The sequence below is a fragment of the Corythoichthys intestinalis genome, chromosome 16 (assembly GCF_030265065.1).
Source record: "Corythoichthys intestinalis isolate RoL2023-P3 chromosome 16, ASM3026506v1, whole genome shotgun sequence".
Classification (NCBI taxonomy): Eukaryota; Metazoa; Chordata; class Actinopteri; order Syngnathiformes; family Syngnathidae; genus Corythoichthys; species Corythoichthys intestinalis.
Window position 1 is genome coordinate 51,715,685 of NC_080410.1, and position 25,968 is coordinate 51,741,652.

At 40.9% G+C, this 25,968-nt stretch overlaps 1 protein-coding gene across 1 annotated transcript in view; it reads right to left on the bottom strand.

Moving 5' to 3' along the window:
* LOC130931854 (xylosyltransferase 1-like) overlaps nt 1-25,819 on the bottom strand; it is a 53,862-nt gene extending 28,043 nt beyond the window's left edge. The window contains exons 1-4 of the mRNA XM_057860991.1: nt 25,446-25,819; nt 16,212-16,554; nt 6,431-6,600; nt 6,152-6,354 (exon numbers count right to left, since the gene is read on the bottom strand). Of these exons, the coding sequence (XP_057716974.1) occupies nt 6,152-6,354; nt 6,431-6,600; nt 16,212-16,554; nt 25,446-25,718 (989 nt within the window). The 5' untranslated portion in view covers nt 25,719-25,819. The remainder of the gene's footprint in view (nt 1-6,151; nt 6,355-6,430; nt 6,601-16,211; nt 16,555-25,445) is intronic.
* Nucleotides 25,820-25,968: the final 149 nt, after the last annotated feature.

The window sequence follows — 25,968 nt, forward strand, 5'->3', positions numbered from 1 at the left end:
CCTGAGAGCCAGTTACTTTGTTGCTAAATCCCAAAAGTCCCAAACTGTGGCAGAGACGTTAATACTACAGGTGTTCGGCCATTCCTTACTACACGGTAAAACGTCTACACAATGCTCAGGGCGCTTGCGCATGCATTCACACGCATGCGCACATCGGTTAGAGGCGGCGATTACGCACTATTTTTGTTTTTATTTAATTATTTAAAACCTTTTCACAGCCTCAAAGATACTTTTTGCATGTATTACCCTCTCATACTTTTAACCATTGTTTTTTTGTGTTAGCTTTGAAGCAGTTGACCACATTAGTCACGTAGCGTGTTTAAATCGTCCTTATTTGATATAACTACATTTAAGTATTTTCTGCAGGCATTTTTTTAGTACCTTATTCCTGTATGCATCTAAACAAAACAAGTTTAGAGCGCACGGTAGTACTTTAGGTGTCAAATTCGACTAATGTAGGACGTTTCGCCGATGTAGGATATTTTGGCAGAACACCGGTCTGCAAAGCCATTGTCAGCGAGACGACCAGCCCTGATGTGCTTAAATGCATTGCTCAAGTCCCCTGTCTGATAGTTTTTCAAGCCTAATTGCTAAACGTTTCACACTGAGTAAGTATAAATACTGAGAAATTATTTTATAATTAAATATACTATACAGAAAGTAATTTTGGAACATTTTGGTGTGGTGTGCCGCGAGATTTTTTCCAACGTAAAAACGTCCCGTGACTCAGAAAAGGTTGAAAAACACTGCTCTAGTCATCCTATCTTGATCTGTCGTCACAATCAGAGCAGCGAATGTAGGCAATTTCTAGCCAATCACAGATAAGGGGAGCGGGCTGAGTAGCCGGCCATTGTGTACTGCGATTGGATAGGGATTGCTCCGGTTACAGAAATGGCGATTGAGCGGCTCCTCCGTTGCTAATTCAAATTGGAATGGACATCCGTGTTTTTTTTTTCAAGAAACTAAAGACGAACTCAAGCCATGACAAAGACGCGGCCGAAAGTCAACATGAAGGGATAGCGCTGCCACCTCCTGCAGTTTCACTGACTGACACTATCATCAGAAAATATAACGGGTAAAAACGCCACTGTTACGGCTAAATTTACATTGAAGAAGTGTGCCCCCCCCAAAAAATGTAATGCCCCCCCTGTAATTTCTTTCTGCAGCCGGGTCTGGGTCAAGCCAGCCGCAATTTCTTTTCAGTTGCGTTTCCCTTTCTGGTTTTAGCGCTCAGACAGACAACATGTGGGTTGCAATTGCTTTATAAGGAAAATCATGATTCAAACATCACATACAGTGGGGCAAATAAGTATTTAGTCAACCACAAATTGTGCAAGTTCTCCCACTTGAAAATATTACAGAGGCCTGTAATTGTCAACATTGGTAAACCTCAACCATGAGAGACAGAACGTGGAAAGAAACCCCAGAAAATCACATTGTTTGATTTTTTAAGAATTTATCTGCAAATCATGGTGGAAAATAAGTATTTGGTCAATACCAAAACTTCATCTCAATACTTTGTTATGTACCCTTTGTTGGCAATAACGGAGGCCAAACGTTTTCTGTAACTCTTCACAAGCTTTTCACACACTGGTGCTGGTATTGTGGCCCATTCCTCCACGCAGATCTCCTCTAGAGCAGTGATGTTTTGGGGCTGTCGTTGGGCAACACGGACTTTCAACTCCCTCTGCAGATTTTCTATGGGATTGAGACCTGGACACTGGCTTGGCCACTCCAGGACCTTGATATGCTTCTTACGAAGCCACTCCTTTGTTTCCCCGGCTGTGTGTTTGGGATCATTGTCATGCTGAAAGACCCAGCCATGTCTCATCTTCAATGCCCTTGCTGATGGAAGGAGATTTTCACTCAAAATCTATCGATACATGGCCCCATTCATTCTTTCCTTTATACAGATCAGTCGTCCTGGTCCCTTTGCAGAAAAACAGCCCCAAAGCATGATGTTTCCACCCCCAAACTTCACAGTGGGTATGGTGTTCTTCGGCTGCAATTCAGTATTCTTTCTCCTCCAAATATGAGAACCTGTGTTCCTACCAAAAAGTTCTATTTTGGTTTCATCTGACCATAACACATTCTCCCAGACCTCTTCTGGATCATCCAAATGCTCTCTAGCGAACTGCAGACGGGCCTGGACGTGTACTTTCTTCAGCAGAGGACACGTCTGGCAGTGCAGGATTGGAGTTCCTGGCGGTGCATTGTGTTACTGATAGTAGCCTTTGTTACTGTGGTCCCAGCTCTCTGTAGGTCATTCACTAGGTCCCCCGTGTGCTTCTGGGATTTTTGCTCCCCGTTCTCGTTATCATTTTGACGCCACGGGGTGAGGAGGGAGTTTCAAGTCCATGTTGCCCAACAACAGCCCTAAAACATCACTGCTCTAGAGGAGATCTGCATGGAGGAATGGGCCAAAATACCAGCAACAGTATGTGAAAAGCTTGTGAAGAGTTACAGAAAACGTTTGGCCTCCGTTATTGCCAACAAAGGGTACATAACAAAGTATTGAGATGAACTTTTGGTATTGACCAAATACTTATTTTCCACCATGATTTGCAAATAAATTCTTTAAAAATCAAACAATGTGATTTCCGTTTTTTTTCCCCCACATTCTGTCTCTCATGGTTGAGGTTTACCCATGGTAATAATTACAGGCCTCTCTAATATTTTCAAGTGGGAGAACTTGCACAATTAGTGGTTGACTAAATACTTATTTGCCCCACTGTAGCATTATAGTCCTGTTGTCTACGCGCTCGTCCGTCACTCGTTTTTTGAAATATCGCCACTGCTGTCCTGCTCATCATTTTTCCGCTCGGGTTCAAATTGGAAGGGCAGAACCGACAACCTATATTTATGTACAGTAGTTAAAGAGTGACACTGTGGAAGCCCGGCAGCATGCCCAGTGATGTCACCACCAAGAATGCATTGCGTCGTCAGCAACAATGGCGGCCTGCTACTTAAACTACTTTTCCAAAGTTTATTAAAACGAAAACATTAAGATGGGTTTTAATACCAAATTATTATTATTATTACATTTATCTTGGTCATTCTTTCAGTGGAACCTTTTAAATTCAGTCTATGTTCTTTTGCACTTCTCAGCTTTAACACTCAATGGAGCGCAGTTTTTTTTAGTAGTGTAAATATTGGGGCTGTCAAACGATTAAAATTTTTAATCGAGTTTATTACAGCTTAAAAATTAATTAATCGTAATTAATCGCAATTCAAACCATCTATAAAATATGCCATATTTTTCTGTAAATTATTGTTGGAATGAAAAGATAAGACACAAGACGGATATATACATTCAACATACAGTACATAAGTACCGTATTTGTTTATCATAACAATAAATCAACAAGATGGCATTAACATTATTAACATTCTCTTAAATCGATCCACGGATAGAAAGACTTGTAGTTCTTAAAAGATAAATGTTAGTACAAGTTATAGAAATTTTATATTAAAACCCCTCTTAATGTCTTCGTTTTAATAAAATTTGTAAAATTTTCAATCAAAAAATAAACTAGTATCTCGCCATTGTCGATGTCAATAATTACACAATGCTCATGTGGTGCTGAAACCCATAAATCAGTCGCACCCAAGCGCCAGCAGAGGGCGACAAAACACCGAAAAACACAAGTAACAAGTGGACATAACACTGTGCTGTCATTTTAATCTGTTTGAGCGGGGCATGTGCGTTAAATGCCTCAAATATTTTGACATGATTAATTTAAAAAATTAATTACCGCCCATTAACGCGATAATTTTGACAGCCCTAGTAAATATATTTATATATTGTGAAATATCCTTATATCTATGGATTATTTGGTTGCTTGTTAACTCATTCACTGCAACCGGCAGTTCTAGACATAAAATCCTTTTCAACTGGGAATGCTGGCACGGTGCAATTATGTTATTCTGCCATTGACAGCGATATACGTCCAATACATTTTCACTGGTAGTGTTGGCAGCCGCCGGTTACCGTCAATGGCAGCTAATGAGTTAATACTTAAAAATGAAAACAATAAATCCAACTGAAATCGAATTGTAACAGACCCAGTGTTGGGCACGTTACTTTGAAAAAGTAATTAGTTATAGTTACTCGCTAGTTCTTCCAAAAAGTAACTGAGTTAGTAACTGAATTCTTCTATAGTAAAAATAACTAGTTACCAGGTAAAGTAACTATTTCCGTTACTTTAAAAAGAAGTTGGTTGTATGTTAAAGAATTTGAAATTTTCTGAGCAGTATTCGAGTCAGTTGAACTGAGAAGAACAGAGAGGTAGTTGTGTTATATTGTAATATTTATTGCACCTCACCAGCAACAGATTTATCCTACACTTGAAGTGCAACAAAAATAAACAGTAAGATTTTTCGCCACTAGCTTTGTGGTCGCGTGTGTAGTTGTTAGGTGCTTCGGCAGAGTTGAATTGCTTACCACAGATGTAACCAAAAGCTTTGCCCCGGGACATAAATTACACTTTACATGCACGTTCTTTCCTTTAATTTCGACCAACTTGAAATAGTGTTTATATCTCTATCTCGTAAAGGACCAATTTTCCTCTGAATGCTCTGCCATCATATCCCTCTGCATTTGTTTTGCGTGTGTGTGTTTGCCGCACACGCTGTTCCGGTTTGTGTGTGAAAAGACCGGCTCTGATTGGGTTACCATGACACATGACTCCAACCCTCAGCCAATCACAATCACTTCCATCGCATCTATCCAGGGGGTGCATTCAGGTAGCCGCGTCCCCCTACTCCTCCCGTCACCCTCAAAGCGTCTGCCGTCCTCAAGACGGAAGCAGCATTCTTGCTGGCTGACAGTGGGGAATGGGGACGAGGCTGGCATTCAGGTGTAGCAAACACAGAAACGTAAGCAAGCTTTGGAAAGCATTGTCTAATTGAACGAGCAGGGAGAAACAGCCTGGAGTCATAAGAAGTACGTGCGCTATTCTCGAACCTGAACGCACCCCAAGTCTTGGATGACAAATAAACAGAGCAGAGTAGACTCGCTACGGCTGGTAGTTTCTTCAATTTATTCAGAGTAAGTTAACACCACGCTTTTGACCGTCAGTAATGGTAACGGCGTTGCAACGGCGGAAAATATAATTAATTAGATTGCCCCGTTACTGAAAAAAAATAACGGCGTTATTTATAACCGCATTATTCCCAACACTGATGATGGGGAAAATATTATGTGACCCGAAGTGAATTAGCACATTGTGCCTTATGATAAATTCAATCCGGGTCAAAGGGCGGAATGATGGGGGAAAATATTATGTGATGCCTTTACATTACCACATTATGCCTTTGTGATGTATGATTGCCTCTGTGAATTAGATTGTAACAACTTCTCCTTGTTTACTACGCCTGTTCCATAGTTAGGAGGGAATCTCACGAGATAACTTGTTTTGCACCATAGTATTGTTTTTTACGCGCTTGAGTTCCATAGTTAGGAGGGAATCTCACGAGATAACTTAAATAAACATTATACTTTAACCGCTGGGAGCCTCAACTGGGGGGGAATCTCATACCCTTGGGGGGGGGGGGGGGGGGGGGGGTTCCTCACGAGTTCGGGTGGTGCGTTTTCGTGGGGGCGAGGAGTGGCCACCCGCGTCCCCGCGTCAGACGTGCCTATAAGAGTCGGGAGATTCCCCAACCCCCCTGAAGTCTGCCAGAGGATTACGTACGGGTCGCTTGGCTTTGTTCCTTTGCCGCTTTACTGGAGCGTTGGCTCCCCGCTCATTTGTCCGGTAAGCAATTTTCATTGTTAAGGAACAGTTTGTTGTGCTGTAACGGTAACGCGGGGATTCTGGGATTGACAAACTAGATCTAACGTCATCGTTACCACTTGTTCTTGTTTTTGATGTGTGTTTGCTTGCTCTTGTGGGATTGTGATCAATAAACTTCATTTATTTTCCATTTCTAATCAATAAACATCGTATATTTCGCAAAAGTGTGCCCGTTGCTGACTCACTGCGAACCCGGAAATTTCGGAAAACAACTGAACAGACCAAAACAATATTTTCCCCCAGAAATATTGTCAAGATGCATCAACTCACCGGTTTGATACACGCTCAGGAATAAAACCATCTACTTTTACTAATGTTGCTGTTGTCCACTGAAAGCATAATACGGTTGTCACCTGATGGGGTAGTCGGCGCCACTGAGGTTGACAAAGAAGTCCCAGGCCCAATCGCGCATGTCCAGCAGGTCCTCCATGGCACGCAAGTACATGCCAAGCAGGCTGGCGCCGCCCCAGATGGTGGCCATCCTCCACGGCGTCACGCGCACGTTAGGGTATCGGCGGGCCAGCGGCGTCACCTCCCGGTGAAGAAAATCGGACCTCTGCGACGCAAGACCAGAAAGTTCGCCGTCAGCGTTTCGTTGCATTGCCCGCTCGACCACGCCCCGGCGACGTCACCTGGTCCACGTGGATGTAGTAGAAGTGTGCCGTGTGGTAAATAGCCTTGAAGAGGCGAAGGAACTGACGCGAGGCCCGCCCGTGCACCACTAGCACGAAGGCCACCCGAACCGGCGTCGCGGGGGCGGGGGCCAGCTCCTCGTCCCATTCGATGCTCGCGCTCGCTTTCACTGCGGAAGAAGTCCTGCACTCATTAGTAATTACAGGCCAATATCAAATCTGACATTCCTGGGGAAAATTATCGAAAGGGTTGTGTTTGAACAGATCCAGACTTTTATGATGCAAAACAATCTTTTTACCTCATTTCAGTCTGGATTTCGGCCACAACACAGCACCGAGACCGTGCCTATCAAAGTCCTAAATGATATTCGTCGGAATACCGATGCAGGCAAATCATCTGTTCTGCTACTATTGGATCTCAGCGCCGCATTTGACACGGTTGATCACAACATACTACTCAGCAGATTGGAACAGTGGGTAGAGCTTACTGACCATATTCTTCAGTGGTTCACATCCTATTTACATGATAGGGATTTCTTTGTGTCAATCGGATACTATCAGTCAGAACGAACCAAATTCACGTGTGGAGTCCCTCAAGGGTCAATTCTTGGACCACTCTTATTTAACATCTATATGCTTCCGTTAGCTCAGATAATGGAACAGTATGACATCTCCTATCACGCCTACGCAGATGACACACAACTGTACATTTCTGTGTCCCCACATGATTATAGTCCCTTAGTCTCCCTGAGTAAATGCATTCATCAAATCACTGAATGGATGTGCCAGAATTTTCTCCAGTTAAATGTGCAGAAGACAGAGGTGATCATTTTTGGGCCAAAAAAGGAAAGGTCAAAGATAAGCAGCCAACTTAGCACAATGTCACTTACAGCTACAAATCAAGTCAGAAACCTTGGCGTAATTATTGACTCAGACCTAAAATTGGATAGCCATCTAAAGTCCGTCACTAAATCCGCTTATTACCACCTAAAAAATATAACCAGAATTAAGGGGCTTCTGACTCGACAAGACATGGAAAAACTTACGCATGCATTCATTTTCAGCAGATTGGACTATTGCAACGGTATATTTACAGGTCTTGATAAAAAATCAGTCAGGAAGCTGCAGCTAGTACAGAATGCTGCAGCCAGAGTCCTCACAAATACAAGGAAGCTGGACCACATTACACCGGTTTTGAAATCGCTACACTGGCTTCCAGTGAGTCAAAGGATAGACTATAAAATACTACAAAACACTTAATGGCCTTGGACCAAAATACATGCTTGACTTGTTAGATTCCTATGAGACATCTAGACCCCTAAGGTCGTCTGGAACCGGTCTTCTGCATGTTCCAAGAACCAAGCAGGGTGAGGCAGTATTCAGTGATTACGCTTCTCACCTCTGGAACAAGTTACCCGAACGTCAGAAGTACGCTCAAACTGTTGGCTCTTTTAAATCAGGGCTAAAAACGCTTTTGTTTAGCACTGCATATCCATAACTGTCTATATACTTCAATCTACCTGCTTTCTATTCCTCTTGTGCTTATCTCCATTGCTGATTTCAATTATTATTATTAGTAGTAGTTTTTGTTTTATTTTTATTTTTGTTTTATTTTTATTTATTTATTTTTATTCCGTGATTAAATGCCATCTTTTGTCTTGGTTTTTACGTTGTGTTGATTTAAATGTGATTTTTATGATCTTCATGTGATGTAAAGCACTTTGAATTGCCTTGTGTTGAATTGTGCTATATAAATAAATTTGCCTTGCCTTGCCTTGGAAAATAAGTATTATTTTCTAGCGCTGCAACGATTAATCGATTAACTCGAGTATTTGATTAGAAAAAAATATTCAAATTAAATTTTATTGCTTCGAATATTCGTTTAATAAAAGTGGCGTTGTAATGGTTTATTTCGAAAGGGTTTGCATTTAGTTTTATTGATTAGGGTGGAGACACTCATACCTCATTTCACACGGCCGAATCCAACTGCTCCCTGTTAAGAACACCGTAAGCTAAGTTTTTGTTTGAGCTAATGTTTTTGAATGCATTCGTAATTTCGTTTATAGATATATTTAGTTGTTTTTTGTGGAAATATGTGTTTGAATCTTTTATTAAGAGCATTGTAAAAAAATTAAGAAATTAAAAAAACCTTAGCATTTTATAGCATTTAAGCTAGCGGACTTTTGCTATGCAAGTTAGCCAACTGTTCGTTTTTTGTACATAGATTTTTTTTTTTTATACCATTTGAGGCTGAACTCAGGAATTTTAATTTTTCATGTTCCTTATCAGATTACTCGATTATTCGAATGAACTAGTTCTTCGATTAATCGACTACTAAAATAATCGATAGCTGCAACCCTATTATTTTCCAATTATTGGAAATAAAGTGATCCCTTGGTTTTTGCGGTTAATGAGTTACGAATACCACAAACCTGAAAACTTGATTTGTGTTTACTCATCATCGTACATCAGCGCAATTTTTTTGTTTTACAGTTCACCTTCCTGCACCCCCCCCCCCCCCCCCCCCCGGTCTGGCCTTTTATCAAATGAAAGCCACTCCAAATTTGTGTGCTATCCGTTACACGTGGCCTTCCATTGACTTCCTCGAGTGGGCGTGCAGGGTGTGCACAGATGTAGAGGTAGAGTGACCACTAACGACAGGGGGAGGCAGGAGGGCGTGACCCGCCGCTTTCTATCATCCAGCCACTTGAAAGGCTCGGCCTCCCGTTCCTCATAGTCATCCGAGCCGAGGGTCTCGTCTCGCCGCCTGGGAACGGAACGGCGGGCCGGGCCGTCGGGGTTTGACTTTGGGCGGGGCCTGCCCATGATTTAAAAAAAAACTGGAAGCCTTTAGTCAGCGCATCCCAGAATAAGCGATATAATTACCACGGAAAGAAGAGACACACTCACAGGGGGCCACACCCATCAAAGGCACACGATAGCTTTGTCGAACATGCCAAATGGGACTGTGGACAGTTTTTTGTTGTTGTATTTCCTTTTTTGCGGGACAATAAACGGCATGGAAAATGAATGAATGAATATCCTTGTCCATTTGAATTATTTTGTGGCCTTGTACCTATTATAAAAAAAAAAAAAATTAAAAACCCGATCTTTTTTACCTCAGTCAGACATCCACAGAAAATAAATTTAAGCAATCTGGTGCACACAACATTGTTTCAAGTGCGCAGCAGAAACTAGAGTCTTGCTAAGCAAGTTAGCCGATTGCAACAATGCAACAACTGGCTAACTTGCATAGCAAAACTCCGATAGCTTATATGCTATATAATGCTAATGTTCACAACAACTGCCTGACTTGCATAGCAAAGTCCGCTAGCTTAAATGCTATACATTGCTAATGTTCACAACAACTGCCTAACTTGCATACCAAAGTCCGCTAGCTTAAATGCTACATAATTATAACGTTCAGAACAATTGGCTAACTTGCATGACAAAAGTCCCCGAGCTTAAATGCCATATTATGCTAATGTTTACACAATTGGCTAACTTGCATAGCAAAAGTCCTCTAGCTTAAAAGCTATATAATGCTAATGTTCACAACAATTGGCTAACTTGCACAGCAAATGCCTGCGAGCTTAAATGCTATGTAATGCTAATGTTTACAACAATTGGCTAACTTGCATTGCAAACGCCCGCTAGTTTAAATGCTATGTAATGCTAACGTTCACAATATTTGGCCAACTTGCATGGCAAACGCCAGCTAGCTTAAATGCTATATAATGCTAGTATTCACAATAATTGGCTAACTTGCATAGCAAACGCCCGCTTTCATGCTTGTAAAACACAAAACTGCTGTGATACCATATTCATTTGTTAGACTGTATTCATCCATGTTCGTGTGCTCTATTTCTTTGAACATAATACAAAAGGGTTTCTGTGGACTCTTATCTGATATTACTCCCTTTTCGTGCCATCTACGGCTAGTTTTCCAAGGTCGTAATTCACGATGTTTTTCTGTGGAAAACCACCAGAGTTGATACTTAAGTTTCACTTTCGTTTTCGTAGGTATCGTTTCACAGTAAGCATCCTTAGCTAATGCCCTTTCAACAGTATAAATGTCCAGCCTCTATTGTACTTCTGGATGATCACAGCTCCTGACTGAATCACATCATTTTGTACCCTCGATATATATCTTGTTTATAAAGTCTTCAAAGCAGGCATAAGCAGATTTTAAGGGGAGGCCAGGGGGTCTACGTCCCCCTGGTGGCCGAAAAGTGTCATTGCATGTATTTGACTTTCCTATGTACATAAAAGTTGTAAAGGCAAGGCAAGGCAAGGCAAATTTATTTATATAGCACAATTCAACACAAGGCAATTCAAAGTGCTTTACATCACATGAAAACCATAAAAATCACATTTAAATCAACACAACGTAAAAACCAAGACAAAAGATCGCATTTAATCACAGAATAAAAATAAATAAATGAAAATAAAACAAAAATAGAAATAAAGCCAAAACTACTACTAATAATAATCATTGAAATCAGCAATGGAGATATGCACAAGAGGAATAGAAGGCAGGTAGATTGAAATATATAGACAGTTATGGATATGCAGTGCTAAACAAAAGCGTTTTTAGCCCTGATTTAAAGGAGCTAACGGTTTGAGCATACTTCAGACGTTCGGGTAACTTGTTCCAGAGGTGAGGAGCATAATAACTAAATGCTGCCTCACCCTGCTTGGTTCTGGTTCTTGGAACATGCAGAAGACCCGTTCCAGACGACCTTAGGGGTCTAGATGTCTCATAGGAATCTAACAAGTCAAGCATGTATTTTGGTCCAAGGCCATTAAGTGTTTTGTAGACGAGCAGTAGTATTTTATAGTCTATCCTTTGACTCACTGGAAGCCAGTGTAGCGATTTCAAAACCGGTGTAATGTGGTCCAGCTTCCTTGTATTTGTGAGGACTCTGGCTGCAGCATTCTGTACTAGCTGCAGCTTCCTGACTGATTTTTTATCAAGACCTGTAAATATACCGTTGCAGTAGTCCAATCTGCTGAAAACGAATGCATGCATAAGTTTTTCCATGTCTTGTTGAGTCAGAAGCCCCTTAATTCTGGTTATATTTTTTAGGTGGTAATAAGCGGATTTAGTGACGGACTTTAGATGGCTATCAAATTTTAGGTCTGAGTCAATAATTACGCCAAGGTTTCTGACTTGATTTGTAGCTGTAAGTGACATTGTGCTAAGTTGGCTGCTTATCTTTGACCTTTCCTTTTTTGGCCCAAAAATGATCACCTCTGTTTTCTCCACATTTAACTGGAGAAAATTCTGGCACATCCATTCATTGATTTGATGAATGCATTTACTCAGGGAGACTAAGGGACTATAATCATGTGGGGACACAGAAATGTACAGTTGTGTGTCATCTGCATAGGCGTGATAGGAGATGTCATACTGTTCCATTATCTGAGCTAACGGAAGCATATAGATGTTAAATAAGAGTGGTCCAAGAATTGACCCTTGAGGGACTCCACACGTGAATTTGGTTCGTTCTGACTGATAATTTCCGATTGACACAAAGAAATCCCTATCATGTAAATAGGATGTGAACCACTGAAGAATAGTGTCAGTAAGCCCTACCCACTGTTCCAATCTGCTGAGTAGTATGTTGTGATCAACCGTGTCAAATGCGGCGCTGAGATCCAATAGTAGCAGAACAGATGATTTGCCTGCATCGGTATTCTGACGAATATCATTTAGGACTTTGATAAGCACGGTCTCGGTGCTGTGTTGTGGCCGAAATCCAGACTGAAATGAGTCAAAAAGATTGTTTTGGATCATAAAAGTCTGGATCTGTTCAAACACAACCCTTTCGATAATTTTCCCCAGGAATGTCAGATTTGATATTGGCCTGTAATTACTAATGGTTGAGGCATCCAGATTAGGTTTTTTTAGGAGAGGTTTTATTACTGAAGTTTTTAAAGTCTGAGGAAACTCTCCTGTTTGGAGGGAAGTATTTATAATCTGAAGTATGTCTGGGGCTATGCAATGAAAAACAGTTTTGAAAAAGTTTGAAGGAAGGATGTCAAGGCAGCATGTTGTGGGCTTTAGTTTCGACACAATTTCTGTTAAAGTGGCATAGTCCAAGAGGCTAAACTGTCTAAGATTGACGTGGGGGACATGTTGGGAGGCATTTAGTGTAACATTTGTTAATCCGGAGTTGCACACAGTCTGTCTAATCATTAGTACTTTGTGTGTAAAAAATGCTGCGAAATTATTACAGGACACCTCAGATGCCAATTCCTGAGGTATTGATGCTTGTGGGTTTGTCAGTTTGTCAACAACAGAAAATAGTGTGCGAGTATTGTTGGTGTTTCTACTAATGATCTCTGAAAAATATGATTGTCTAGCATTTTTCAGTTCCTGGTTGTATTTGCGAAGACTCTCTTTGTAGATATCATAAAAAACTAGGAGTTTGTTTTTTCGCCATCTGCGTTCTGCTCGTCTACAAACTTGCTTTTGTTTTATAGCTAGTATGGCATTTCTCCAGGGTGACCTCTTCTTTCTTGACAAAGTTTTTGTCTTAATCGGGGCAATAGTGTCCATTACAGTCATCACACCGGAACTGAAACTATTTACAAGTTCTTCCACTGGAGCTATTGTAGGGGTTAATAATGAGGCATAGGCCTGTGTGAATAACGCACATGTGTTATCACTTATGTAACGCTTCCTAATAAACTCTGTTTCCCTTTTCAGAGGATGGACAGGGGTGGTCATTTTAAACATAATGCTGTAGTGATCAGACAGAGCAACATCATTCACTGTGACCTCAGAGATGTTAAGACCTTTGGATATTATTAAGTCCAGTATGTGCCCTCTGTTATGTGTTGGAACTGTGACATGCTGAGATAAACCAAATGTATCCAAAATATTTAAAAGCTCTCTAGCACATCTTTCTTCAGGATTATCAACATGAATGTTAAAGTCACCCACTAAAACAACACAATCAAAGTCCATGCACACAGAAGACAGTATTTTGGTAAACTCATCAAAAAACATTGTGTTATACTTCGGTGGTCTGTAAATTGTTACCAAGGCAGCTCTGCAAGGGCTTTTTAGCTGAATGACAATATACTCAAAGGAATCAAACTGACCACATGAAATATTCGTGCATTGAAAACTGTCCCTGATCAGACTGGCAACCCCACCTCCTTTCTTATGGGTTCTTGGCGCACTAAAGAAATTGAAGTTTGCGGGGGTTGCCTCGATCAGAACTGTCGAACTCTTATCTTGATCTAACCAAGTTTCTGTTAGGAACAACATGTCAAGGTTATGTTTGCAGATAAAATCATTAATTAAGAAAGATTTGCCAGCTAAAGATCTAATATTTAGCAGAGCCAATTGGAGATGCCAGACTGGATTCACTGGTGAGCTTTGGGAATGACATACTATGGTTAACAGGTTGGCAGAATTTATTGAACGTTTTTTATTTCTCACCAGTCTAGCCCTTTTTTTGTTGTTTATCACCACTGGGATTGTTGAGCATACATACTGTACTCCATAAGGCCCCGGCTTTTGCTGGGACAGAAAAGTCTTTGTAATGTTGTCACAGCCTGGACCCGGTGCACATCATATTGGTGTCGCAAACATGGCTTCCTCCATAGAAGGATAATACCGTGTAGTTCCAGAGTTGTAGTGCTTTGGCTTTGCCCCGAGAGAATTCCAGTGGAGGCTGGTTGGTTTGTTGCCATCTTCCCCTGGCACCTGTCGGGTGTGGCAGGTACAGGGTGGAAGCGAAGACATGAACTTGAGGAGATCAAGAGACTGGTTAACCTTGCTATCTAGACCCATGGAGTCCCAATCAGGTTGACTCATTATTCCATCCAAACTAAGTCGTCGGCGGGGTGGCTTCCGGGACTGTGGGGATTTAGGCCTTGATGAGGCCTTAGCCTGACTGAGTCGGCGGAGTGGTGGCGTCTTGGAGTGTGAGGATTTGGTGCTGGATGGGGCCTTATCCTGGAGTCGGCGGCGTGGTGGCGTCTTGGAGTGTGAGGATTTGGGGCTGGATGGGGCCTTAGCCTGGAGTCGGCGGCATGGTGGCGTCTTGGAGTGCGAGGATTTGGTGCTGGATGGGGCCTCGACAGCAGAGGATTGCACGGTCGGGTCGTTCTCCTCCTGTTGAGCTGATGGAGCCACTTCTTGAGTCTCGTCTGAAGGGGGTCGATCACCTGCTACCAGGGTCTCCTTCCGTTGAAGCAGTGGAGCCTCAGCAGATGAGGGTTGGTCACAGCCTGGCGGGGCTAGCTTAGTCACTTCCCTTTCAGCGACTATCGGCTCCATTTTTGGAGGAGAGATTGATCCTGCGTGCACACTGTCTGATTCAGCACTCATCCCAGCCACCATGTTTATCCGATGTTTTGGGACAGCTTGCCTCCTTTCCTCGAGATAAGCAGACTGTCTGTGCCTCAAGAGATAAAACATGCTGCTGCTTAGTAACCGCACTCCTGACTTATTTAGGTGAAGGCCATCGTTCTTAAAGAGGTGCCTGCGCCCTGAAAATATGTTGAAATTGTCAATGAAGTACATCGATTGTCCAGCGCATGTTGCTTTGAGCCATTTGTTAAGCATCATCACTCTGCTGAAACTTTCATCCCCCAGCCTGGGCGCGGGTATGGGTCCACTGAAAAACACCTCAGTATTTAAAGTTCTGACTTTGTTTATCAGTTCAGTGAAGTCTTGCTTTAAAAGCTCTGATTTTTGCTTCGCAATATCGAGGGCTCCTGTGTGTATTATCAGACTAGTGGCTGTTGGATGCTGAGCAGCAATGCTCAAGATATGTTCAGAGATAACAGACACCGTAGCAATAAAACTGCAACAAAAATGAATGAAATGAACAAAAAACAGTTTTATAAGGGGTCGAAGTTATTTTTCGAGCACCTTAGACGTCATTTGCTTTGCATATAATTTAAGTATATATATATGAGGAAAAAATCTTTAAAAAAAAGATTTTTTTCTTTGATTGAAAATATTTTTTTTTGATTGAAGCAACTTTTTGGGGGATTGAATGATTTAGACACAAATGTCCTAATCATAATATGGCCCAAACACAAAAAGGAAAAATTAAGTGTTCAAATGCAAGTTTTTCAATCTCAAATATTTTTTCGCATTCACAAACTTGTTTTATATGATAGAAATTTTTCTTTTTTTGATTGAAATGATTTTTCTTTTTAAAAACCTATAATTTTTTGAAGCAACTTATTTTTTGATTGAATAATGAAGACAAAAATATCCTAGCCAAAATGTGGCCCAGTTACAAATTAACATTACTTCAATCAAAAAGTTGCTTTAATAAAAAAAAAAACTTCAATTAAAAAAAAAATGTTTTAATTAATCAAAGAAAAAAAGCTTTAACGTGCATTTTTTTGTTTCAATTTTTTTTTTTTTTAATTGAAGCAACTTTTTTTTGATTGAATAATAAAGACACAAATCTACTGCCATATGGCTCCGCCCAGGGGATACAATTTTTGACTGGGGTAACTACATTCGCACGACACCGGCGGGCGTAAATATTCTTGTAAGTTAATTTTATTGCTGACACTGCATTTCAGGGTCATCAATATGTTGTGCCCAACCCGGCCCAAAAGTCAAACTCCGCCTATGGAAGCAGGCAATCCTTGCTTGGTCTTCTAGCTTCTGAAAATAACGTGATCGGGCCCGATTTCTCATCGAAGACATTCCGAGTTAAGGGAAATGACGACCGCTCGCTAGACGACAATGAGCCCCGACCGACGCACCTGATCCGCACGCGACGGTGTCCATTACCTTGCAGGGGGCAGTATCGAGGCAGTCGGCGCGGCATCAGCTTCTCCTCTTGGTGTCGGCAGTAGACGTCGGCTATCCGCTGACGACACTCGCGACTTTTGGCTCGCGACAGCGCCGAGATCACCTCCTTGCCCAGCATCTCGCACTCCGACGCCTTCTGCTCCGGGGCGGGGACGCGGGAGCCGTTGCGGCCGCTCTGCTCCGGGAAACGCTCGGCCCATTTGGCTGGCTCTCTCGGGCGCCCGCCGTCCGCGCCGTCCGAGTCTTTGGGCACCGAATTCTCGTTGTTGTTGCCATCCGGGGGTCGCGGCTTCTCTTTGGGCCGGTGGGAGCGGTAAACATCCTGCAGGAGCGTGAGAATTATGACGTACGATTGGTAATGACTGACGGCGACAGAATTCGTGAGAAAATGCATTTAAAGGGATCCTCTATTTTTAAGACAAGTAATTCTTAAAAGATGAATGCTAGTATGAGTTATAATAATTTGATATTAAAACCCCTCTTAATGTTTTTGTTTGTAAAATTATTTTAAGTGATAGGTCGCCATTCTTGTTACGTCGCAGTGCGTGACGTCACCGGTCCCGTTGCCGAAATTCCAGCGTGTCACTCGTTAGCTTTCCCAACATGTCATCGGTTCTACCCTTGCTATTTGAACCAGATCTGAAAAGTGTCGGTCGTTCACAAGACGAGCTTCAGGGAAAAATGCGTGCAGCAAATACCTGATAAGACAAAAGTTGGGCAAAACTGGTGATGCGAGAGAGTGCTTTTAGGAACTCTGGTTGGGAGCGAGAGTGTATCCTGTTGGGAACTCCAGTTTTATTAGCAGATATTCAAGGTAAGCATATTGTGTTTTCAAACTTATCCCAATTATGTAGATTGTTAGCATCCAGAACTGTCGTGTGCTTTACATACAGCACAGGCCAAAGAGCACACCTTGTGTAATCCATGTCTTGTACATTGTAATGCGTGGTTGCTAGGATACGTGTATAAAAGTACCAAAAAGGGGAGAAGCTTCCACTTATGCACATTTATTCACAAAAAATAATATTTCCACCTTGACCACTCTTCACTCGGGAGCTCAGCAGTACGCAAACACGCATTCCCTGACGAACTCCAACATTGTTGTAACTAAGGTCCAAGTCAGAGTCACTGTCGTCACTGTAGCGTGCCATAGTGTTTAATTATTTAGTATGATTTGGGGAAAACTCCCACGAAGAATAGTCAACAAAAAAGATAGCAATAGTAATCCAAATTCGCGTTCTTTACTCACTCGAAGATCCAGGAATTAGACCGATACCGTGGCAATGTCGCAGTCGCGATCAGGCCGTCGATTCCACAAATTAGACTGATCCGAAAAGCCGCCGTGGGACCGACGAATCAAAAAAATGGACAGATCAGAAACCAATATTGCAGACGCGGTGGGACTGTCGGATCCAGAAAATAGACAGATCCCTTACTTGACTGAGGATCCAGGAAAAATGTTCGGGCGCCAGTTGTAACGCGTGGTGGGTAGGATACGTGCATACAGGGACCAACAAGGGGGAGAAGCTTCCACTTATGCACATTTATTCACTAAAAATAATAATTCCACCTTTACCACTCACTTCACTCCCCTTGTTTCCATTTGACTGGAAATTGCATCCAAAAGCAGCACATTGTGGCATTTTACTTGGCGAGTTTAGGCAGCAATACGCAATTGTTGAACACGCTACACATTTGGAAAGATCCCGATGACGTCATCACTGCGCCCCCGCAAACCATGGCGCCAACTAACGGTCAAAATATGTAGTAAATATTATAAAATATTGTCATCGATTTAACATTTTATGTGTTTCTAACAACATATTTTAGTACAAGAGAACAATTGTGATTTATTAGAGCCTACATGTATTTAAGTTAGAGGATCACTTTAAGGCTGCAACAACTGATCGTTTAAAAAATGAGTAGCCAACTAAATTGATAATTGATTTTTTCTGGCAGCTATGAGCAGTCCCATATAATATAAAATATTATTTTTGAAGGAAATAGTCATCATTATGTCTTCATTTTTACTTAAAACATGCCTAAAACAACTTCAAGTTAAATTGTGACAGTAATTGAAGAGTGACGTTTATCTGATAATCGATCATAAAATAAATCAAATTTTGTTGCTTCCTCAAAAAAGAAGCTTTCGATCCTCCCTTTCACAATTGAAAATGGAAGGTTGGCCCTTCCATTCTTTGATTTTTCAGAAAGCGGCCCTCAGAGGTCAACGTTTAGACACTCTTGGCTTAAGCCAGCACACTGACTACATTCAGATGCCTAAACTCTTCTACCCACCCCCCCATAAAAATGTTTACGGACACGTAGCGGACGCAGACGTGCTTACACAACACTGCTACCGTCAGCGGTGCTGCTACCTGGGGGATACAAAAAAACAAAAAGTAAAAATATATAGGAGTCAGAGTTGCATTTCTTTACAAATCTACTCAAGTAAAAAGTATGGCGTGGTAAAACTACCGTATTTTTCGGACTATAAGTCGCAGTTTTTTTTATAGTTTGGCTGGGGGTGCGACTTATAGTCAGGAGCGACCTATGTGTGAAATTATTAACAGATTATTATATCATTTCACATGTTATTTTGGTGTTTTGGAGTGACACTGATAGTTTGGTAAACTTGTTCAAGCATGTTCTTTATGGTATAGTTATCTGAATAACTCTTAACAGCTATGTTACGTGAACATACCGGCCACGTTCGCATTTCGTTGTTCATGCATCATGTAATATTATCATACTGTACACTTATTCAGCATGTTGTTCTCTATTGTATTTTTATTTTAAAGTGCCTTTCAAGATGACATATCTGTTCTATGTTGGATTTTATCAAGTAAATTAAAATAAAGTGCCTTCAAAACTTTTTCCACTTCAAAAAAAAAAAAAAGTGCGTTCAAAACTTTTTCCACTTAAAAGAAAAAAAAAAAGTTTTAAACATTTTGCTTTTCAAAAAAAAAAATGACACTTCAATAAAATATATATATATATATTTCAAATTAAAAAATATATTTAACAAAAAAAAATGACACTTCAAATAAAAAAAAAATATATATATTTCAAATTAAAAAAATATATTTAAAAAAAAATTTTTTGCAAATGATTTTTTTCTTTGATTAAAAATAATTTTTGGATTAAAGCAACTTTTATTGCGATTGAATGATTTAGACACAAATGTCCTACCCCTAATATGGCTCAAACACAAAAAGGATTGCTTCAATCAAAGAAAACAGTTTGAATGAAAAATAAAGTGTTCAAATGCGAATTTCTGAGTCTCAAATATTTTTTCTAGGGCTGTCAAACGATTAAAATTTTTAATCGAGTTAATTACAGCTTAAAAATTAATTAATCGTAATTAATCGCAATTCAAACCGTCTATAAAATATGCCATATTTTTCTGTAAATTATAAATATATTGTGTAAAATAAATTGTTGGAATGGAAAGATAAGACACAAGATGGATATATACATTCAACATGCGGTACATAAGGACTGTAGTGGGCATTTCACTCTACTGTCATTTAAATCTGTCTATGCTGTCCTCACTCCGAAGCGTCTACTTTTTCCAAAGCTAGACAGCTAGTGGACAACGCCTTAATAATCAGATTTCTTCCTTTTTCAACCGATTTATTAATAAAATGGCCTCAAACCATTGTCCTCTTTAGACCGTCGTAAAACTACAAAAAAAAGTACACAAACATTGCATTAGCAACAACGTTAGCTTAGCACGCTATACAGGTTCACTAAACATAAACATAAAGCGTCACATACAAAAAATATAACATTTCGCTTACTAACATAATATGTACATTCTTTACAACAACCATACTTACGGACAAATCTTGTCCAAGGATCATATAAGCACAACATTACAACGTAGGCGTCAGCCCGAGACGTAGTACAGCCATATTGAACTGGCAAGAAAACAATAAACCATGTCGCAAAGCGACCACAAGAGTTCGCTGTTAGACAGCACAAAAAGCCTTGCTGTAAAACTTACCAAAAGGCAGAATACTGTCTGAGCGGGACATGTGCGTTAATTGCGTCAAATATTTTAACGTGATTAATTTAAAAAATTAATTACCACCCGTTAACGCGATAATTTTGACAGCCCTATTTTTTTCACATTCAAACCTTTTTTTCTACGCTTGATTTTTTTTTTTTTTTTTGATTGAAGTGATTTTTCTTTTGAAAATATATGTTTTTGTGTGTGAAGCAACTTATTTTTTGATTGAATAATTAAGACACAAATGTCCTAGTCAAAATGTGGTCCAAATGCAAAATTACATGACTTCAATCAAAAATGTTGTTTCAATCAAAAAAAAAAAAAACGACTTAAATCAAAAAAAAATTTCAATCAAAGAAAAAGTTTTCAAATATATTTTTTTGAGTTTCAAATTTATTTTTGCATTCAAACACATTTTTTGGATTGAAGTGACTTTTTCTTCATTTGAAAATCTATATTTTGATGAAGCAACTTTTTATTTGATTGAAGCAACTTTTTTTTGATTGAATAATAAAGACACAAATCTACCTCCATATGGGTCCCAGACTATTCTCACAGTGTTTGAAAAATACAGGGAGAATAGTCTGGCGGTGCCAGGCAAAACCTTTGCTATGTTTGAAAGTCATTTGATGTCGTGAATTAACCGTTAAAGTTGTTAAAATTGCTCCCGTTTTTCCATGAGTTCCCTTCTGTCTACTTTTGACATGTGAAAGTTTTAAAACTGTTTCATCATTTCAAGATAGATTCAAGTCAAGATTTTGCCCATGTAAGAGTATTTTAAACAAAAAGTTACTTAGGTTGGCTAGGAAGGTTCACTACAACAGAGACTCTCTGAGAAGTCTACTGCTTTAAGATGGCGGCTGTTTACTAACGCCGCCGAGTCTGTCGTTTCGCATCTAGTTCTATATGCATGTGATATCTAGTTTAGCATCAAGTGGGCGTAGATTGTAGGCTGTCGGCTACAGTCAGGAAATATTGGAGCAACCTAGCCTAGCATCGCGTTTTCAACAGCGTCACAACTGTTTCCTTCTTCCCACTCCCGCTCTTCTCTCTCCGTGTCTTGGACTTTTCTCACGTCATTCAACCCACGTAGTAACGCATAGTAACGCACATTGTCTTGTTGCCGAAACAGTGGCGAACTCAGAACGGAGAAAAAAAAACGTAATGCACGAAAAACGTACAAATTCTGAACGTACGCCGTACACATTTAAAAATCAGTGCTCACTTGTACAAATTACGCCGAAAACGTACAACTTGACAGGTATGCTTAAAATGTTAACTGTACAGAAAAAAAAATCAACTCAGGCTTTGTTCATCCGTTTTCACAAGCGAGCGCTTCTCCTTAATGAATGTACTGATTCCTGAATGACCGCACAGCTATGCTGGCGGAGTTTGTTTTTCCAGGTACAGCCCGACCGACAACATCACGAGGGGGGGGTGTGCAGGCCGAGCTGCCGGCCAGATTGCTACCGAGAGCGCCCGAAAGATGTTGAAGGTGGCTGACGTGGAATCAAAGGGCGAATCAACTGCTCAGCAGTTAGTTGCGGGGCACTCGCATTCACACAGAACGAGTCACTTTAATCTAAAGACAAATCAAATGTGTTCTTTCCAAAGTCACGTGCACATTCCTTGTCAAGCAGAGTCTGACACATCGCCGCCGTGGCAACGCAACGTTCAGCGATCGGGAAAGGCTAAAAAAGGACGGGCCCTCGTAGGCGAGCGCCGCGCTACGCTGTCGTCTTGGCGACCGGGAGAGGGTTGACCTTTCGGCAGAAGACCACGTCACCTTTGAGCTAAAGTCGCCGTTTCACCTGTTTGATCATCGCGGACGCGCCGCGAGCAACACTGGTCACCGGCCAAAGTCAGGCCACAGTTTTCTGGTCAATATCAAGCCCTACTTTGACAAGCGGGGTGACTGATGGAAACAATTGCCATTCAATGTTAGACAAAGTAAGCACCGGTCACCCTCCAAGTCAGTCAATCAGTCGATGTACAGTACAATGGAAAGTCTTTATTGAGCAGATCAGTGTTGTTTTTTGCAGCCCTTTTAATTTTCGTCTTTTAGACAAAAACTGTAAATGCAAACGAAACTGTTTTGGTCAGTTATTTATATAACACATACAAACACTGATTTTCATTCCAAATTGTATTTTTTTCAATGATTTGCAAAATAAAAGTTAACAAACACAGCAATAACCCCAACCTCCATCTCCTAATTTTTATTTTCCCTCATTTCTTCACATGCTACATGCCAAATCTCAATTTTAACTACTTAAGAACATAGGATGTATATTAAAATTGAAGATAATGTAAACATTTACTTTTTGTTGTGTTTTTTAATAATAAAGATATAAGTATCATATAGTGCGGCAACGATTAATCGATTAACTCGAGTATTTGATAAGAAAAAAAATATTCGAATTAAATTTTGCTGCTTCGAGTATTCGTTTAATTAAAGTGGTTTATTTTGAAAGTGTTTGCATTTGGTTTTATTGATTTGGGTGGATACATTGCCTTCTAGTCTGCCTCAATGCATATGGCTGAATCCAGGTGCTCCCTGTTAAGACCAACATAAACTAAATTTTGTTTGAGCTAAGGATTTTTCTAATGCATTCGTAAATTTAGTTTATAGGTATATTTAGCCTATTTTTTGGGGAATATGTGTCTGAAACATTTGTTAAGAACATTGTAAAAAAGTTAGCATGTTATAGCATTTAAACTAGCGGACTTTTGCGATGTAAGTTAGCCAATTGTTCTTTTGTTGTATATAGATCCTCATTGATTTATTTTCTTTATACCGTTTGAGGCTCAGCTCAGGTAATTCAGTTTTTCAGGTTCGTTATCCGATTACTCGATTATTCGAACTAATGGTTTATCGATTAATCGACTACTAAAATAATCGATAGCTGCAGCTCTAGTAACATACATTCAGAAATAATAAGAACAAATGACTTATATTATGCAGAGTGAAATGGAATATATTTTGAAGATCGCGCAAACATTTACTTTTTTAAATCATAAGGAAATGAATAGGTAGCCTTACACAAATGAACAAATATAAGTCCAAAGTGCACATTGACAGCTCAGATGTTCGGAACCTCCCCATCAGAGCAAATAAAAAGAAATATGATAAATAAGCCACCTTAGCTCTTTCCCTGCTCTTAAAGATTTGATCCATTTTGTGTTGCATTGCCCTATTTTTTTTTTTTTTTTTGCTGTTTCAGAAAAATTGCACATCTGAACCAATCAGAGCTAACTATCTCTGGTGATCACATGTCAGTATGTCAGCCAATTGAACGGATAAATGAGTCCAGGCGTTTTGCTTTGCCGCGTGGATTCGTCAGACTCAGATAACTGCAGCAGCTGGGGAAACCTCCATGCCATCCGTGGAATAAAATAAATAATAAATATCGGTGGAAACGGATTATCCTACGCAGCACTTTATTATGCTTGTTGTTAACACTTGTGTATGTAAATTTGATGTTGGTAGATTGTTTTCTTCTTGGAGATGAAATGGATGTGTGGCAGCTTTGTATTTTTCTTTTTTTACATAGCGTTTTGACAGCTGTCGTCATATTTTCAGAATCAAAGCACCGTATACCGGAACAGCGTTCCTGCCCTGAATCTTATACCGGAACTGCGTTCCTGACCGTTCCCGCCCACTTTCACCCCTGCTTATTAGTCTTGGTCATATTTTAGTCACCTCATAATGTGTTTGTCTTCGTCTAGTTTGTCAATGTCAATGTGAGTGTAGCTTCCAGCACCACAGTTAAAAAACTAGTACCCCTTTCCCACTGGCCAAAAAACGGAAAGGAGGCTTCCATCATGCTCTGCATTGTTTACTTCCTTGGACTGAATGAATTCGGTCGCATTTGTCGACGCGCATTTTAGCATGGTGACGTCATGTAACCTTACGCACGGCTGAGGAGGGGTGGGGGGGGCTAGACAGGTGGGAAAAAAAAAAAAAAAAAAGACACGGCTTTTTTTTGTCAATGGGAAAGGTGCCAAATGCCAATTGCTAGTGGGTTGCATCGGCTTGGAAAAAACGCACGTTGACCCACTAGTTTCAGTGGGTCAACAGCTCTTTTTCACCTGCGCAACATAGCCAAAATTAGAAATATTCTGTCTAAAAACAATGCAGAAAAATTAATTCACGCGTTCGTTACATCTAGATTGGATTACTGTAACTCCTTACTCGCAGCTTGTCCTAAAAGTTGCCTAAAAAGTCTTCAGCTAGTCCAGAACGCAGCAGGTCAAAAAAGGTGTGGAGTGATTATTATTAGTGTATTATTATGACTATCCACTGATGATAATCATATGTGAATTAGCCCAGCTCCTGTACTGTAAAGTGAGAAACACAGCTGATGCTCCAGAAGGAAGTCACCCTAAAGATAGTGGTAATAAGAGTGCTCACGTAACTCTACAAGGACCTTCAAAATGCGTTTTAGACTAACTAGCTAGCAGCAGCTAAGTTGCAGCGTTATTTTAGAGCTGTGATGTAACTTTTGACCGCAAAACAACAAATGTAAGACGTGCGCAGAGACCAACTGCGAAAAAAAACAAAGGTAGTACCGACTGCTAACAATGTCACAGGGTAAACGCGGACTGGATTTTGAGAGATGTGGGCATTCTTTATGTGAACAAGTGGAATGGATTTGATGGTGACGCACTATAGGGGCGCTCTACCTTACTCTATGAAGTAAGGGGAAACTAACAGAGAGAAGTTATATGATTATTGATTTAAAGTAATTTTCTGGCAACTTTATTGTGAATATGTCAGCATTTTTTGGAGTGTTTTTCTTTCTTTTTTTTTTTTAATAAAACAACACCCAACTATTTAGGGAGGCTTAAGAATATTGAAAGCCCCTCTAAAATAGGTCTAATGACGCCACTGTGCTTGACAAGTGTTTTTCTTACTTTTTTTTGTAATATCACAACAGATCGGAAGAATGAACTTACTTTCAGGTAAACAATTGTATCTTTTTGCCAATTGGCTCTATTATTTCGGAGGTCCCTAATCCATATCTCCGCCTGTCATCGTGTATACATGAACATTTCCAAATGATTCAGCTGATGCCACGTTCAACGGCCTCCTTTCTGACTGCTCGCAGATGCAAAGGAAACGCATCACTGACAAACGTCCAAACATAGACAGACACACTGGATGGATGAATAGGTGAATAGATGCTCGGACTTACGGCTCGTAGTTTGTGTCTGACGGCCGCGTTTCCGAGCGTTTCCGGCGGCGCCGGCTCGCTCCTCCTCCGGGCGCCGATCCCGGGCGGCTGGCCGTCGGCTTTGTCCGGGCCGACGGCTCGCTTGTGGCGGCCGCCGCGCCCGCCGGACGAGCCGTCCAGGCTGCTGAAGTTCCACACCAGCAGCGTCTGGATGAGCAGCACGAGCAGAGCGGCGGCCACCGCCGCCGAACGGGACCGCGGGGACAACCTGCGGGGACAAGCGTGAGCGTTCATGGCCGCCTGGAAGTTCGAGACCGGCGGCGGCGGCTGCGGCTGCTGCTGCGTTTTGGCAGCGAGGCGGAAAGAGGAGAGAGCGGAGCGGCTGGCAGACGTACGGTTGCCCACGCGTGGCCGCCAGAGAGTGGAAGTCGGCTGCAGGCAGCGCCTTCACTCTGACCCCGCCCCCTCAATGTCGTCAACCACAAACAGGCCGACGTTACCCTACAACAGTGGTGTCCACAGGGGCGTCACTAGACCTAAAACA